The sequence below is a fragment of the Chelon labrosus genome (assembly GCF_963514085.1).
Source record: "Chelon labrosus genome assembly, chromosome: 19".
Classification (NCBI taxonomy): Eukaryota; Metazoa; Chordata; class Actinopteri; order Mugiliformes; family Mugilidae; genus Chelon; species Chelon labrosus.
This window is the reverse complement of record NC_140352.1, coordinates 11,303,607-11,321,839: the sequence shown is the minus strand read 5'-3', so window position 1 is coordinate 11,321,839 and position 18,233 is coordinate 11,303,607. Positions and strand designations below refer to the sequence as shown.

Here is an 18,233-nt window from a genome sequence, read left to right as displayed (position 1 = left end):
GGTTGTTGCTTGCATCAGCACAACATCCTGTTTTTCGGCTGCGTTGTTTCGGCAATAAATTTTCGTCCGAAAACCGAAAATGCACTTTCGGCGCATCCCTGTTATCAACACAAAAACCTCTTGTGACAATGAGCTGTAAACGATGAAAAATAATACTGTGTCCAAGACATTCAAAATGTATCTAGCTCAATTTAGTTCACACTAGCAGCCATTTCCGCCGCACAGATGACCAGACTACATGTGCATCTTCTGATGGTGTCTCCTGAGATGATAGTTTCGGGAAAAGCTCTTCCCGCACTGAGTGCATTTGAACATCCTCTGTCCCAGGTGAAGCATTTGGTGAGCCTTGAGGCTCTGCAGGCGGCTGAAGCTTTTACTGCACTCCGGGCAGCTGTACGGCCTCACTCCCGTGTGCTTCCTCTCGTGCCTCTTGAGGTCTCCCGACTGCCGGAAGCTCTCCCCGCAGTGCGTGCACAGGTACGGCTTCTCCCCGGTGTGAGTCCTGAGGTGCACGTTGAGCTGGCCGTTGTACGAGAAGCTTTTGCTGCAGTGAGGGCAGCTGTACGGCTTCTCGCCCGTGTGAATGCGCTGGTGCTGCTTCAGGCCGTAGTGGTTGGTGAAGCCCTTTCCGCAGTCCGTGCACAAGTACATGACCTTCAGCTGCCTGAAGCACGTGTGAGATTTCAAATCTTTGCCGCTTTCGCAGCTCTTCCCACACTGAGGACATTCTTTTTCGCCCGCGTCTTCTTCCCCCTCCTCCTCCTCCTCCTGCTCCTGCTGATCCACCAGATTTCCTGAATCGGACTGCGACAGATACTCAACAAAGTGGTGCCTCTTGATGTGTTTAATGAGGTAGCTCTTCAACGTGAAGGAGAACTGACAGAACGAGCACGGGAACAGCTCCGACGCGCAGTGATACTTCACACATATGTTGCTTTTCTGATGGTGTTTGAGGTTCCCACACGTCGTGAACACTTTACCACAGCGGTCGCAGCTGTAAGATTTCGCCTTCGCGTGTACCGTCAGCTCGTGTCTTTTGAGGAAGCCGGTCTTACTGAAGGTCGCCCCACACTGTCCACACTTGTGCTGTCTGAAAGTGCACTTGTGTGCTTTCAGATCATCTGGGTTTCCGTAGGTTTGTTTGCAGCGATTGCAGCAGAACCATTTGTATTTTCGCAGCTTTGCGTTTCGGGCGGCAGGAGGCTCCGGTTCGGCGGAGTTCCTCTCAGCTTGAGCAGGACTGGGCGCTCTTCGTTTAGGCGCTATGAGTTTAGTTATGGCAGAAACTTTAGATCTAGCTTCGAGTCGCTGAGGCCTCCGAGGGGGGGCATTCTGGATGGACTCGGCCGTTTCAGCAGCCGGCGCTGGATCGTCTTCATGCTTTACAGTGGTGCTGTCTGACTGATGTTCGCTTATGTGCTGCTGCAGGGCGTCCACTGAAGAAAAAGTCAGCGAACACTCAGCACATCTGAAGGGCACGACGGCATTTATTTTCCGCGTCCTTTTGCTTTGCTTTTGATGAGACCGCAGATGCCTGGCGAGGTCGTTGTACTGACCAAAGCATTTCTGACAAACAGTACAGACGTACGGACGCAGCCTCTCGTGGACAGTCACCTTGTGTTTCTTGAGGGACGTTTCGTTTGTGAAGCTCTTACTACAGTCTGAGCAATTAAACTGGGATGTTTCTGCCTCTCCTGCAGAAGTGTTTGCGGTTTCAGTCACATCTACGACTACTTCTTCTTCTTCTTCTTCTAGATTCTCATTTGCATTAACTTCCTCCGATACAGATTCGGACCTTGGTGCCGAGCTTTCTTTTTCCTCGAGGACTGCGCTCTGATCAGGACCAGCCTGCTTCCTGTGAACCACCTGGTGCCTGATTAAGCCGGACGCCTGACTAAAACTCCGCCTGCAGTGCGGGCAGCAGTAGGGCCGCTTGTTCGAGTGCACGCAAAGCTTGTGCCTCCTGAGGTGAGGGATTTGCTTGAAAGTCTTCCCGCAGTCGCCGCAAGTTTTGGACTCCACCGAACTGGCGGACACCAAGCCCAAGGATGCTGCGGCGTGGTCCGGGTCGGCGGAGGAAGCACGGTTTTCATCAGCGGCTGCATCAGCGGCTTCGGGCTGCGGGTGACAGGATTCTGCGTGACGCTGGAGGAAGGACTCTGTGGTGAAGGAGAGCTGGCAGTCGGAGCACAGGAAGCTCTGAGATGTCGCGGATATACTGTTATCTGATGAGAAAGAGAAAGTAATGTTGGCATATATTGAGCAGGTTTAAAGATAAAACTGTGCTGCGAGATTCTTCTGATTGGATCGCTGAAAAACACCTCATTTGAAACTAGGAAGCTGAAGGTACCTGTTGCATTTAGCTTCAAAAGCCACATCTGGGTCCAAGCTTCACTGAACTGGGCGAGAAGTTTGCTGCTGGGCCACACCATGAGCTCATCTCCAGCGTGTATGGTGCGACAGCAGTGATAAAGGATGCTGCCTTTGTACTGGACCGCCAACAAATTAGTCTCGTCTTTATTACGAGCACAGTTGATGTACCTGTTTATAAAAAATAATTAACAGAACTGTATGGAATATCAAAATAATGCACAACTGGGTGTTTTAAAACCAAGTTCAATACCTCATCCAGTTAGAGTGCGATTCTTTGGCAGCATCAATGTACTCGTATTGATCCTTGTCTTTGTAAATCTGCAGATATTAGAATATTTAGACTAAATTCACACACGACAACAATTTCATTTGAATTCAACAAAACCAAGCTCACCTCCCAGGAGTAGTCACTCGCCAAGGCGTCTTCCCTCGTTGTCACTTCCCCCTCGAATGGTCCGAAATGCATCCCAGGGGACATTGTTGGCCCGTGATTTATGACCCCAACTCCCGCACTGGGGATACTGGATCGGCCCACCATCAGGCCAAAGGGCAGAGTGAGGAGGGCCCTCTGAGGGACGCCCACGCTCGTGGGGAAGTCAAGAACAAAAGAGGGGCCATTAATGCTGTCGGGATCACTCTGGTCCTGGAACAGAGTCAGACACTCCTCACAATCTAGAGAAAGGATGAAAACGGAAGAATTCAGTGACGATAAAGAAAAATCAACATAAATACTACAGTCTACATATCCTTCCAGAACATAACTCTGAGATAAACCCTATAAATAGGGGTCACAGGAGCTGATCCTGAAGTCAGTGACCAGCTCCTTGGTCTTGCCCACATCCAGGAGTAGATGGTTTGCCTGGGACCACTCAACAAAGTCTCCGATCAGTGTCCTATACGCCACCTCCTGTCCATCTCTAATACACCCAACAACTGCCGAGTCATCAGGGTCCTGCCACCTGCAGAAGTTCCCTGCATTTTTACATTATTTTGTCTAGCCCATTGACTGACTGGGAGTTGTGACACTCTCTAAAATGAAAATGCAGTTTAATCAAGGTTTTGTGCAGGACGTAGTGTACTTAACGAACTGGCAAAGGAGTGCATCTTACTGGTGACTGTAGCATTGCATGGACTGGCGTCAAGGACAGATGTGCAACACATTTTTTAGGTTGTGGGATGTGTCAACACAGCAGGTGTGAAGTGATTAACATGTGTGAGAGGAAGAAGAAAAAAAAAAACATGTTTAGCTTACAAAATCCACCCCCACTCTCTGCGTTTTCTCCTTGTCCCACAGCGTCCAGTAACTTCTGGATCGGCGTTTCTGCTGGCTCCAAAACTTTAATCACTGCAAAAAATACACAACATACTCGCATGAAAACATGTCTCTGGTTTAACAGTTAAATGCTATCTAGTGAGGTCATCATGCTGTACCTGCTGGGGTGCTGTCTTCAGGGTTGAGGCACTCCTCTGTCACAACAACCTCCTCGGATGTTTCAACCCACTCCGCTCCGTTGCTTCTTCCAGACATGACTAACAGCTACGTGGGTAGTTTGTGGAAATAATTAGCTGTCCATCTTTGAGGCGACTGCTCGCTCAAATGCAAACGCAGCACTAAACAACACATAGGCAGATACAGCTAACGTTAGCATGCTAGCCTAGCTGGCTAAACCTTGCCTTTCAAACAATTTAGCTTGCCAACATTTAAGCTGTATTTCACATAGGATCTGTAACCCGGTTAATTGTTAAAGCATTCAATTTAAACCTTGCCCTCAGGTTAACTTAATATGCTAATAACAACTTTATCAAATGTAGCTGCCATAGCACACTCAGCACCATAATATATACTGGTATTATAATACTAAACAATGCATATCTAGTAGTACTTCCTACATTAAAGTATATCCTTTCTACCAAGTCGACTCACAACGGCTGTATGTTTTTGGACCGTTGGCTACCTGCAGCTCCAAACTAAGAGCATTTAGCTGTTAGCACATGGAGCTCAAACAAACTGTCCGACACCAAAAGACGCTTCCCCGGAAGTAAATAAAGTCCCCTTTCACTATAAAAGGTGTAAAATTAATACTTTTTATACCAAATAAAAGCGCTAACGTTTCGTCAAATTACATATTTTTTTATTTGTGTCTATTTTCACATTATTAGAATACACAAAAACCAGCAACATTACAGCTAAACATACATATATAATATCACCAGCAAACATGTTGAGTGTCATTCCTAGCTATATTAGCTCTGCCGCGATCGCTTTTAGCATCGGCGCCGCTGGTGTAGTGGTATCATGCAAGATTCCCATTCTTGCGACCCGGGTTCGATTCCCGGGCGGCGCACGTGTTTTTTGCACAAATGAAAGAATGTTCTTAAAACAAGCTGCTGTTTCCCCACTTGATGACAGTTAGTACCGTACTGAAAACGAATTTATTTTGATTCATAGACACGGTAGTAAAGTTAAGCAGCGTGGAGGAGGGATTATGGTTGTCAGATTATTCCAAAAGATAGCAATCTGGGGGGGATAAACTGTACATACCAATATACTATAATGCATTAGATTTCACCAGTGTACCTAATGAACTGGGATATGAATTAATAACAATAATACAGCCATGGCCAAAGGTTTTGAGAATTACACAAATATTTTTTTTTATGATGGCAATTTCCATACCCCAGAATGTTCTGCAGAGTGATCAGATGAAGTTATTTTTTTTTTGCCATGAAAATGAACTTAATCCCAAAAAAACACAAACTTGTCCACTGCATTTGAGCCCTGCCACAAAAGGTCCTATTGACATCATGTCAGTGATTCTCTCGTTAACACAGGTGAGAGTGCTGACGAGGACAAGGCTGGAGATCACTCTGTCATGCCGACTGAGTTAGAATGACAGACTTGACGCTTTCCTCTGTTAACCAAGGAAACATGCGCAGTCATCATTGCTTTGCACAAAAAGGGGGCTTCACAGGTAAGGATTTTGCCGCTAGTAAGAGTGCATCTAAATCAACCATTTATCGGATCATCAAGAACCTCAAGGAGAGAGGTTCGATTGTTGTGAAGAAGATTTCAGGGCGCCCAAGAAAGTCCAGCAGCAGTTGATTCAGCTGCAGGAATGGCAGCAGGCAGGTGTGACTGCGTCTGCACGCACAGTGGGGTGAAGACTTTTGGAAGATGACCTGGTGTCAAGAAAGACAGTAAAAAAGCCACTTCTCTCCAGGAAAAACATCAGGGACAGACTGATATTCTGCAAAAGGTACAGGGATTGGACTGTTGAGGACTGGGGTAAAAGTCATTTTCTCTGATGAATCCCCCTTCCTATTGTTTCGGGCATCTGGAATAAAGCTTGTCTGGAGAAGAAAAGGTGAGTGCTATCATCAGTCCTGTGTCACGTGTTGTGGAAGTTTTTCCTCTGCTGCTGGTGAAGAATGAAATAGAGACTTCTGCCGGCCGACAAGTTTTTATTTTCTTTGCAAAGAAAAGGTCAATCAGCAAACGAGCGGTCAAAGGTGAAGAAAGACCCCGAATGTGGGGAAACCTAAACATTTATACCTGAGGAACACCCCTTTCACATCCTTTTGTCTGCTGCAGGGGTCGGTCCCTCCAGGAAGTGTTGTCACACCCTTTTGTCTATTGCAGGTATCAGCACCGACCCCCCGTTGGTGTGTTTCACACCTGAGGTATCCTGCAGGATCTTGCATTCAGGTGCAAGGCCAAGTCCAGACATCGCAATCCACAAAGACAAAAGGGCCCAGTATCTCACGTTAGGAAGGGGGAAGTTGGGCATCTCTAGAGGCTGAGACAAAGAAATTGAATTTACCATTACACATGCCAACAGTAAAGCATCCTGAGACCATTCATGTGTAGAGTTGCTTCTCAACCAAATGAAGTGTGCTCACTCGCAATTTTGCCAAAGAACAGCATCTTTGAATAAAGAATGGTACCAAAACATCCCTTGAGAGCAACTTCTCCCAACCATCCAAGAACAGTTTGGTGACGAACAATGCTTTTTCCAGCATGATGGAGCAACTTGCCATGAGGCAAAAGTGATAACTAAAGGCTGGATTATGCTTCCGCGTAGTGATCACGCAATGGTCACGCAATGGCCACGCAGTTGCTTGGACGCAGTCGTGAGACCGTGATGGTTCTGCGTGGGGTTTACGTGTCGAAATGCATGCCACACCAGTAGAGGGCGCTATGATTTTTTGTGACCGACCGACCAAGACTCTTGTGACGTATCTCGCCTCGTATAGTTATTTACCTTCCGGCTTTTGTCGTAGTCACAGTGAACGATGGACACCGAGACAGAGAGACTGGCATTGGAGCTCCAAATTATTGAAGCAGAGGAAGAAATACTTATATTGCAAATTAGGGCACGACAAAGGAGACAATGATGTTTATGAGTGGAAACCGGAAAAGCGGTCTCCAGCGGATGTAGTTAGCGGACCAATCACAGCCAATGCCGCTGCGTTGCTGCTGCGTTGCTGCTGCGTTGCTGTTGCGTCGCCTCGACACGCGTCGAGGATTTTTGGGAGGTGCACGTCTGGCCCTTGCGTAGGACCCACGGGGGTCCGCAAGGACGCAATAGGTCCGTAATAGGTCCGTATGCACGGACGCGCTGTGTCAACGCGGAAGCATAATTTGGGCTTAAGTGTTATCATTTTGAGTCCATGGCCAGGAAACTCCCCAGACCTTAATCCCATTGAGAACTTGTGGTCAATCCTCAAGAGGCGGGTGGACAAACAAAAACCCACGAATTTGGACAAACTCCAAGCACTGATTATGCAAGAATGGTTTGCCATCAGTCAGGATGTGACCTGGGAGTTAACTGACGGCATGCCATGGCATCTTGAAAAAGAAGGGTCAACACTGTAAATATTGACTCTTTGGATACACTTAATGTAATTGTCAATAAAAGCCTTTGCCACTTATGAAATGCTTGGAATTATACTTCAATGTACCATAGTAACATCTGACAAAAAGATCTAAAAACACTGTGAAAGCCAGTGTCATCCTCAAAACTTTTGGCCACGGCTGTAATAACAAGAAGAAGAAGAAGAAGAATAGCTCAAGTGCATCCATTCCCTGGAAGCTGTTGCCTGGCAACCTGTTGAATGAGGCCAGTGTGTTTGTGTTTGTTCAAAGGGGAGAAAAAAAAAAAAAACACATCAACAACTGTTGCCTAGCAACGACCTAGCCAAAATAGAGCGCCACTGTCTTCTTACAGCATCGACATGGAGGCAATTACAGTTAGTAAAGCCGTCTCAGACTGCGAAATCAGCTTTAAAAGTGCGGATGGATGTCTCAACATGTGCGGGATGTGTCCCTCCTGCGTCTTCGCCCCGACGCCGCCGAGTTCCACGCAGCGGCCGTGGAGGATGTCGGACGAATTCAAGAGGAGGTTCGTGGTGGCGCTGATTTTACGCTGCAGGAAGGCCCAACAGGTGCTCGAAGGCATCCAGAGCGTCCTGAGCGCCACGACGTGGACGTGGTTCACTTACGCCAGATCGAGGAGGCCCACCTCACCCGAGGACTACCCCTCCCGCAGTCCTCCCCACCAGGCTCTGGATGGGAAGCCGCTTGGCGTGGATGTGAATGAAATCTGGAGGTGGTTCAGCGGCAGTCCCGACTGGATTAAAACCAGATATCTTTGCCGTATTTTCTTACTCTGTGACTCTGAACTTTTACGAACGGCCTTTAATTTAACCAGCGTGCTTCTGGTCAGACAAAAACAGGGGTTTCTAGAATTTAATGGTAAGTTCACAAAAGAAAATTGTCTCAAAAGAGCACATTTGCGATTTTGAATGCCCTGCAATTTCCGCCTTTTACCACAAGATGTCGCCAGATGACACAAATTCAGTGGCACAGTAGTCTGTTTTGGGGGGTGTTATTGTGTTATTTAAGCAGTTTCAGCAATAGTGACTTTTAACTTTTGACTATAATCACATGCCCCCCTTTTAGGGAGTAGCCGCAGAGCCAAACAACATGATCCGGACTCAGAAGACCCTGCTCTTATGGTAGTGTCTGGATCCTCAAAGTCTTTGTCTGGAGTCGCACAGTACCGAGACTTCATTGGCTGTCTACCTATTGATCTCTCCAAAAGGATATTAGGCAAGTGAACACATAAGCAAACAATTACCTGTGTGGTTAAAAGTAACTTGGCAAAGTTAAGCATTGTGACTAGACGAAGTAAAAGTATAGCCAGATGGCAACCTTTACTGTCAGACAAACGGACATCGCATGTTCATGTGTGTGTCCTCTACCAGGTCTGTTGGAGGAGCACACTTTGAGACGCTGCAAGAAGGTTAGTCGATACTGGCAGCACCTTGCACAGGAGACCATCGAGGAAATGAAGTTCAGAAGAAAGTTTCAGGATCAAATCAAGAACATGATGCAGGTTGAGAATTTGGACGATTGTGTCATCTAGGAATATACACCGATCAGCCACAACATTAAAACCACTGACAGGAGAAGTAAATACCACTGACCGTCTTGTGACAATATTCTGATATTCTGCTGGGAAACTTTATGTGGCATTCATGTGGATGTTACTTAGGCATGTACCACCCACCTAGACCAGATCAGGTACCCCCACCCCATAGCAATGACACTTCTTGATGGCAGCACAGGTACACAAACGCTTTAGGAACAACTAAAAAAACATGAAGAACAGCACAAGGTGTTAACCTGGCCTCCAAATTCACTACATCCCAAACTGATCAAGTGTCTGTGGGATGATCCACAGAGGCCCCTCCCCACAACCCATAGGACCCAAAGGCCCCCCACTAAAACATTCTGTTATCAGACACCACAGGACACCCTCAGAAGGCCCATGTCCATTCTCTGATGAGTCACAACTGTTTTGGAGGCAAAAGGGAGACCTACACAATATTAGGAAGGTGGTCATGATGTTATGCCTGATCGGTGTAAATCTTTGCAGCAGTTTTAATTCAGAAAAAAATGTTCATGTCAAAATTGTCATGTCATGATTGTTTTGTGTTTTTTTCTAGAGGTACGGTTGTGTCAATATAATTAGTCCTATTTATGCCAACTTTGTTGATGTCCTCGTACCAGTGAAGGATGATGAGAATGAGGATCTTGATTCTAGTGTTCAAAAGGTCAGCAGATGAATAAAAATTCACTTTTCAATCTTCATTAATTGCAACCAGATACGTTTGTCAATTAACTTTTCTTCGATTGGTTTCGCAGGTCAAACAGTTTGAAGATGCTTATGCCAACTTGAAAACTAAGACGGTGCGGATGGAGGAGCGCAACGTTTACTGCGGTGCATATTTTACCAAAGTGCTGCTGGCCAAGTTAGTGCGTTCAGTTTCAGGGTTATAAACATTCATTGTGTGCCACAGCTGGCGTAATCCAGGTGTGCTCGTGTTTGGCAGGGTAGACCCACACCGGGTGCTGGACTACAGGGGCGGCCCGTTGATGGCCCTGGGCTCCAAGGACCGCTCGGTCCATCTGCTTTACGTGGCGTCGGAAACCAGAAACGTGGCGGTGATGAAGGGCCACGTCGGCAACATTCGGGCAGTGCTGCTCTGCGAGGACAGAGACCTGCTGATAACCGCGAGCTGTGACTCAAGTATCAGGTGAGGAGGACTGAGTCAATTCTTTGGTTAGATTGAGGACACTGATGAGAAGACATCCCTTCTTGTACACTGGTTGGACTGAATAGGTTTATTTGTGGAAATACCTGCAGGTGTTGGAATCTGAAGACAGACAAGTGTGAGATGGTGCTGTATGGTCACACTGGTACCATCAACTGCCTGGATGTGCATGCAGATAGACTTGTGTCTGGAGCTAAAGACTGCATAGTGAAAGGTAAGCAGCCTCTAACCTCTAAAACAGCTCCAGGGCTGCAGATGCTTCCCAAATGTTCCACACTGGTCAATATGGAGAGCTTTACTGAACAGCCCTCTCTAAAACTGATTGGTAGAGGTACTGTTACTATGTTCCATCTTCATTAGCTCTGACCCAGCAACATAGAGTTCAGTTTGTACACCTCTGCAGTAAACGTTGATGTGTTGCCTTTAATATGAGACGATAATTACTCAAATATACTGAGAAATCAGATATACCCCATTTATTTTGATGTTTCCAAAATAAAATGTCACACTTGAAGCTCACACGGCTGGGGGGTGGGGGTTCTGTCACGACTCAATACTCACCCGAATTCGAGGACGTTGCTCAACCTGTGCTTTATCTTCTTGTTTTTCATGACTAGTGGTTCTCCAGTGACCCATTACTAGCCAGAAACTCTCCAGACCCACATATGTTCCAAATGAAAACAATAACTTGCCATTTAGAACTTGAGAAGCCACTTGGATGAGTTTTGATATGCCTTAAAGAGAACTCAGACTAGTCCAGTTGCCTTAGTTTTTGCTTTATTTTTAATTTGTTTTGTTAAAATAGGTTTCTTATCTTTTTATTGTCCATATTCATGCATATAGAAAAATGAGTATTCTTGCCATAACGTATGGGTTGAGGGTAGGGGCCTCTGTGGATCAGGTTTGTTCCAGTGCATCTCACAGATACTTGATCAGTTTGGGATCTAGTGAATTTGGAGGCCAGGTCAACACCTTTTTTTCTGTAATTTATAAACCAATGCGTTGCCAGTGTGGAGTCTACAGACAGGGAAGCATTTTGAGGAATTTCATTTCAAGCACGCCAGCCCTGTCCACTGTGTAAAGATCAACAAAACAACCGTCTACAGCAGCTGCGATCGGGGCCTGGTCAAAATATGGAGCCTGGAGAAAGCGTCACTGCTCAGGGTGAGGGTTTAAATCATTGCTGAGGAACAAATATGTATTATTATTGTACGTCGTGTACAGTCGCTAAAATATTTACATTTTTTCATGCATTTTTAATTCGTCACTACTTCCCCTTAGGTGATTGACGCCCACAAGACCCCGGTGAAGTGCCTGTTCTGTGACGAATGGCACCTTTTATCCGGCGACGCTAACGGCAAGGTTCTGGCATGGAGCACCAACTGTGATGCCAAACAGTGTCTGATGACCTTTAACCACCCAAAGTGAGTTAAACATTTTTTTTGAAAACCGCTTTAAAACATTAAAGGTACATGTCTAGGAATGCAGTGTATTCCGATTTTTTTCTGCAGGGAGGTAAAATCTCTGACTCTTGCCTACCTCCGTGTCATTACCGGCTGCGTGGACGGAAAGATCCGCATATTTAATTTCCTCACTGGAGACTGTTTGAAAGAGATCACAGCCGAGGCCGAAGCAAGCCGTGTGCTGTCCCTGCACTTTCATGACCACGGGTGAGCAAGATGCACCTTCATAGATTTTTCTTATTTCTGCGTTTAAGCCGTGTTATAACTTGCCTCACTTGCCCTCCTTCAGCATATTAGTGAACACGGCGTCCAGTGTGAAGCTCTACAAGTTTGCCCAAGTGTTCTGGGATTACACAGATTCAAAAAGGGGAGGCCAGGAAGATGCAGCCACTCAGGGCGGTTCAGTTCCTATCAGGGCGGAGGAAGTGGCACAGGTCCCTTCACTAACCCAAAAGATTCACAGCAGCTTGAAACCAGAGAGAGGAGCGGAGCCGTTTTACAAGATCCGCTCCCTGTCCACACCGACTAAATGTCAAACTCAAGGTAAAAGCACAATCAAGTCGAAAGCAGACATATGTTTTAAAATCGGCCGATCCTTGTCGTCAGTGAAACTTCTCCTCCGCAGCCAGAGCACGCCGTGACACCGCCGACCAGACGGTCACTCTGAGCGAGAAGGCGGCACTTGAACGGATGAGGAAGAGGGGTTTCCATCACCCCCTCACGCGGGACTCCATCCTCCTCAGGGTCAACGCCATCCAGAAGGCGCGGTGCATGGACGAGGTCGGCGTCAACATGGAGAGCAACGCCAGGCTGCGAGATTCGTGGGGTCCTCACAAATGTCAGGATCTGCAGCCGTGTCCTCCACTGCAGCGCACTCCCCGCGGTCATCCTAGGAGGGTGAAGACCTGCGTGCCTATTCTGAAGCGAGATGCCAGTCAAAATGTGCAGCGCAGAGATGTTTCCACTGCTCCCGGCACACGCAGGCCAATCAAGAAGCTTGGAAATGCAACAGCAGGGCGGAAGGCTGAGACGTGCTTGCCCGTGAGGTCGCTACGTAATCCAGGGTGTTGCATGAAAACTAGCACCAGTTTACCCAGGATTAATTTGGAGCCATTCAGAAAGTAGAGAGGATTCAGGCAGCTGCTCGAAGACTCGTTCCAAGTCAAGAGGGAGCCCGTGGAGAGCTCTGAGACAAAACTGTGAGGGGCAAGATGATAATGGGAGGAAGGACAAAGGTGCACATAATAGACGATTAATTACTGGTGTCAAATAATATAATGCCAAAGATTTCAATGAACTCTATCGCCGTGACACAGCCCCTGTTTTGCTTCATGTCCTCATCCAAGGCGCCTTACCTTTAAACGTGTCGTTCCATTAAGAGCACACTAGGGGTCAGTATTGTACCATCTGATTGACAGCCAGAAGTCACATGCCTGTTAAAATAGTTGTTCTGCAGTATGTATTCATTTTATTTAAATAGATTTTATTCGTTGTAAACTTTCAAAACAAATGTTCTTTGCTTATATTATTCTGCTTTTTGCTTTTTCTTAAGATTGCATGCTTAGTTTCCATTTACATACAAAGTTACACCAATTTGAAAACACAGCGAGCAACATGTATTTTATTCCGTATTTGTTTTACTTTATACTTTAGTTTATAAATAGGTAATCTTAAGTTAGAATTTCCTGCCACCTACCGTAACAGCAGCTGTTATTTATTTATTTTAAAAAAGCATATTCTCAAGTAGTAATTTTCGTTCATGAGTAATCAGTCTGAAAAACCCTCTTGTCTACTTCAATCAAGCAGCAGACCTTTATGGATTTTAGCTTCAGACAAGATGTCATCAGAGCTAGCCGAGTTTGTCCTACCCACCGAGACCTTTCACCTTGCCTCCTGCTCCGTAGGCCCCGGTGGCCCGAGGGCATCATTAGGAGTGATGAGGTTGAAGATCGGGGAGAGAAGGTCTTCTGCTTTGACAGCGGCAGCACAACAGCTGGGCACCCGTGAATAACAAAGAGTTTATGAGGAGAGCTGACTGGGTAGGACGTCCCACTACCTCCTTCTTGCACGAGCGCTCTGCAGCTAATTTGATTTGGTCTGCAGAAAACTGGGAAGAATGGCGTCTTCCATCCTTTTTTTTTCTCCTGTGGTGGTGTGGAGTAGGAAGACAATGCTATCCCCAGCTCAGTTTAGCTTCATCAGGCAGCACAGCACCTCCTCCCATTGTTTGGTCAGGTATGGAGTCTCTTGTCCAGGACGGGCTGAGCCGCGGGGGGGATAACGAGCGTAAAATCAAAGCAAAGTAAAGAAAAGGGAAAGTCTTCATGGAGGAATGCTCTAAGACCTTCTGCTCCCTTGAGTTGGCCCAAGGGTTGTCTGAGAAGACAAGGGTACAGGTTTATTTATGCATGAGGAGAAGCTTGAGAGAAATGACAGTTAACCCCCTCACAGTGAAAGAAGGTTTAAAGGGTTGGAGGTGGGGGAGAAGGCAACAAAAGAAGACTCAGTCTTCCGCAGCTGACCTTCAATCTGCATCGATCTCCATCTCCAAAGGCGTGCATTTGCATCATAGTCCATTTGTCAAATTAATTTTTCTATTTCTGTCATGCTGTGTCAGCAGCAGCAGGTTTGAGCGCTGTCTTGACTAGTTCCCTCTCCCCAGACCAGGTCAGTCATGGTTTAGAATGAGATTAACCAGATCTTGATCCGCGCCGCTTTTGTATTTGCATGTAACTCAGACGGGTGGCGGGCACGCCCTGGAGCTGTTCACATATCTCACCGTTGCCAGGTCTAACGATACGAGCGTCAGATGCAGAGGCTCAATGAATATGCAAATTGCAGCATTCTCATGGGGAACTGAGTCATGATAAAAATGGTTACAGAGTAGTCCCATTGTGGGAAACGCACAGTTGGTGAACTGAAACCAGGGCTGAAGGAGGATCTTTAAGGAACAAGCTCAAGCCCCGACGGAGCAGTGACATCAACACATGGGAGTGACGACAAGGGCCTTGATCTTAAGACGGCTTTCGATGCCAGGCCGCACGGCCAACGCTCTTTCCAACCGCCCCGTTAGGATTCAGCAAAGCCAGCGTGGAAACGAGATCCATATGCCTTTCTGACCTCATTTGCAGATAGAGATCATAAGCGAAAGGGAATACAGTCACAATGAAGGGAGGCAATTAACAGGAACACCATTACTGAGATGTGGGACCGATTAACATCCACAAGCAGCCAAGCCAAATAGATAAGAGGGGAACCTGATTGCTCATTGACTGGGTCTCGGTGGTGCCTCTGCAGCAGGCGGGTTCCCGTTTTGTGGAGCTGGACCTCGCGGAGATCAAGGATCTTTGATTGAGCCAAAAAGAGGAGAGCAAAACCACAGTGACCACACATCAGGGAGATGATCAAAGAGGCTACTGCTGGCTTCTGGCTCTCTACGCATGAGGCCAAACCCCAACAGATAATTGTGCAAAGTTGTTCCTTGATGGCTCAGCGCTAACACACGTCACGGAGCATCGATATATCGGCCGCGAGGTGAGACCTGAATTAGCGGAGTCCGATGCAAACGCTCCATTCGGTAAAATAAAGGAGTCATTGTGTATTCAGACCGTAAAGGACATTTTCCCCTTCCGCTCCTAATTTTGTTTGTGTTTATTTAATGAAACTTTCTCTTTCACTTATGAATTGACTGATTGTGCGACAAGAACATCTGTTTTTGTAGCGTGACATCTGGAGTGCATTTTGATAATTGCAAAGAGATTATTTTCTATCTACGCAACCTGTTCTACACAAAAGGCCTACAGAAAAACAAACAAATGCAAAATTAAACACGCCGCTGCTTCAACACCAGGGGTTATGGCGAATGTTACGTTTAAGGTCGGACGATTCGGTGCCATCATTCACAGGCAGCACCGACCAACCATCACTGCTTTTGGAAATGTTCAGACTCACCCAATTATCTGTGCTTATGCAAGTCTGAGCTCTTCAGTGAGTTTTTAACTTGGAACGACAAGTAACAGCACGTAAAATTGCACTGAATCCTAAATGATTGTAGGAGAAATGCGAGTCTGAGACTATTGTGTGGGCTTCACGATCCGTTTTGAATATGGTAGGTATTTCTCCAACGCGTATCAGTGCTCGGCTATTAATCTACAGAGACGGGTGTCAGGAATTGACCTGCGGTCTCAATGGCCCCCCAGTCTTCACAGAGCCGTCCCAGACACATGCAGGCGACAGTGTTAAGTGTCATAATTTCACTATTTTCTCAGACATAAATACAGAGACGTAAATGGCGGAGGTCAACTGCATAAAACTTCCCTATTTGGGGGTCACGCCGTCGGAGGCGGGTGGGGAGTGGCACCTCGGAACAAGAGGGCAATTCACGGAGGAAAAGTTAGGAAAAAAGGCATCTGACTCCACTTCCTGCCACAAAGCGAACAGACAATTTATTGTAACAGAGGACTACAAAGGTCTTCATGTACCACAGAAGAAGAATTAAACACTTAAGTACGCCCAGAGTGGGGGATTAGTGTTGGATGCAGTTGCACTTAAATGGATATTGCACCTCAGAGGCAGAGTTTGAAAATAGCACCACGCCATTATTCTATAAACAATATCAACTGTCACATACAGTAAACGGCTGCAATCAGTGTTTCTGTTCAAAGCGTGAAAGAAAGTTTGGGGTGGCTAATGGACATCTCTATCAGTGCTTTCCTCATAGTTTGACGCACTCTGTCAAAGTCTGACGAGCAATTAGCTGCTCACTCAAGTCGAGCACAGATGTTTGCTCTCCTCTCAGTCCTGATAGCGCCAGGGCCCTCGCTGTTTGGAGAGGTCATGGCGTGTGATAAGGAGGGGCTGAATGGTGAAGGAGCTTTTGCAGGTCAGTTTGTATTTCCAAGGCGATGTGGATTATTTATTTATTTATTTATTTTTTGTTCTTTAATTTGCATTAATCAAGCCAGCCAGTGGAATTCTGCCGCTGCCCTTGCTTAATGATCAATGAAAACTGTGATGGATATGGACGGCCCTGCTGCTATAGAGCTATATTGTCCCCATAGGAGATTGTAATTAAACAGCGACAGATTTCTACAGCTCATTAATGCTTAAACTTAAAGGCCTGGACTCATCAAACCCAAATCAAAGAACAAAAGGCACTGTTGCCTAGACCAAAAAGTTTCACTTGAAAACACACACACACAAAAAAAAACACTACAGCCAACATCCATCTGGTACATCTGTTCTGCTACTGCGCCAGAGGAAGTAACCCTCCACACCAGCAGGTGGCAGTAGTCTCTTTTCATCATTTCAAAAGGGGAAACCAAAGACATGCAAAATTAGCTTGGAAGGTGGGAAGAGCAACAAGCTAGTGATGGAAAACTCTATTTTTTTTACTGACTAAAGTTCATATGAGTCATTCACCAAAGAGAATCGTGGTTTTGAGTAATTTGAGTCACTGAGATAGTCACCCAGAGTGTGCGGAAATCCACACAAGCTCCACCCACTCCCAGTCCTGACTGATTCATACCGCTAAAACCACTGATTTGAAACAGGAAAATGTTCAATATCACTTTTTCTCTCTATAACTCACACATAATTAAATTAACTAATCGAAAATGGTAGTGTATCATTATTTCATCATAAACAAATTCCTGGGATTCAAAGAGTATGGACCAAAAAAATAAAATTTTCTAATGAAATTAATTAACAACATGATGTTAAAAGGGTGGAGCTCAATAGCGAGGGCACTGCAGCAAGTAAACAGCAGTGAGTCACACACTAGAGATGTTTAGTTTTATCTTCAGAATAGAACTGGCTGAACATGTTTTATTTATTTAGCAGAGCAGCAGACTTTCGACTCAAGCAAGGCAGTGCGAGTGCCAGGTCTGGGACGGTTCATTTCGTTAATTTTGCGAGCAACTGAGTGATTCGTTCGTTCACAGCTCATAGCAGGAAAAGGGAGAGTTGAACTGAAACAATAAACCTGAGCTGTTTCTTTTCCCACATGGCTAATACATTGATTAACCTGATATATTTATACAAATGTAGTTATGGTAGCAGTTGCACAACAGTGACCTGTTGTCTGCCAGAAGCAGGAATGAGTTATGACTCACCAGTCTATAAAATGAATCTCAAGTTTTGAACGGTTCGTTCAGTACTCGCACATCACTACAACAAACCGTGCTACAGAGCTGCCCTCTCCTGAATCACAATGATCAATTGGGCTACAGATTATTCCAGATTATCATGTTGCCGCCACCTGAGGTTCGATTTCACTGCTATTTACCACAGAGTTAAAATGTGGAGCCTTTCAGCCTTCTTTCTATAAGCCACCAAATAAAAGACACAACAAATACCACCACCCAGACATGATAACTCGACTGCTGTTTGTACTGTAAATACTCTGCGGGCATCCTATTCTCTCCTCGCTTGACCCTGGCCCAGGAAGAGCCTTTTTTGGAGTGGAGGAGAACCAACGGGCGTCCTAGTTTAGATATTTCACAGCTCAGCGGGTGCCTCAGCCTGTTGATACAAGTGCTGGGAAAAAACACGCAGCCCGGTTGATTCATGCCATTTGTGTTTTTCATTTAGTCGTCATGTGCACGACCTGGGGATAAAACTGACCCATATTAGCAGCAGATGTTTTGGGTCACTGAGTAGAGCCTCTTATGTGTCTCTCCCCAGGGGTTCGTGGGGCGAGGAGAGGAGTATCGTGGCCAGCCAGAGGGGTAGCCGTTTGATGAGGAAGAAGAGCATGGGTTTGAACTCTTACGCCAG

The 18,233-nt window shown here is 46.1% G+C and overlaps 2 protein-coding genes across 3 annotated transcripts; one reads left to right on the top strand and one right to left on the bottom strand.

Annotated features, from left to right (window-relative positions):
- Positions 1-21: 21 nt before the first annotated feature.
- LOC311504446 (histone-lysine N-methyltransferase PRDM9-like) lies at positions 22-4,749 on the bottom strand. Of its 2 annotated transcripts, XM_084567546.1 has the most exons (7): positions 4,298-4,303; positions 3,805-3,910; positions 3,626-3,718; positions 2,768-3,045; positions 2,624-2,691; positions 2,351-2,541; positions 22-2,225 (listed from the first exon to the last, which is right to left on the bottom strand). In XM_084567546.1, exons 2-7 carry the CDS (start codon positions 3,899-3,901, stop codon positions 235-237), a joined length of 2,718 nt encoding a protein of 905 aa, XP_084423672.1. In that variant the 5' UTR covers positions 3,902-3,910; positions 4,298-4,303; the 3' UTR covers positions 22-234. The 2 variants fall into 2 exon arrangements, with proteins under 2 accessions (XP_084423672.1, XP_084423671.1); XM_084567545.1 differs by having other exon boundaries at positions 3,805-4,749.
- A 2,502-nt stretch (positions 4,750-7,251) lies between these two features.
- On the top strand, positions 7,252-12,919 carry fbxw10 (F-box and WD repeat domain containing 10). Its single transcript, XM_084568197.1, has 12 exons — positions 7,252-8,128; positions 8,336-8,485; positions 8,641-8,771; positions 9,385-9,492; positions 9,584-9,690; positions 9,772-9,975; positions 10,086-10,207; positions 11,003-11,157; positions 11,275-11,417; positions 11,505-11,663; positions 11,746-11,999; positions 12,082-12,919. The coding sequence occupies exons 1-12, from the start codon at positions 7,609-7,611 to the stop codon at positions 12,579-12,581; spliced, it is 2,553 nt and encodes an 850-aa protein (XP_084424323.1). The 5' UTR covers positions 7,252-7,608; the 3' UTR covers positions 12,582-12,919.
- Positions 12,920-18,233: the final 5,314 nt, after the last annotated feature.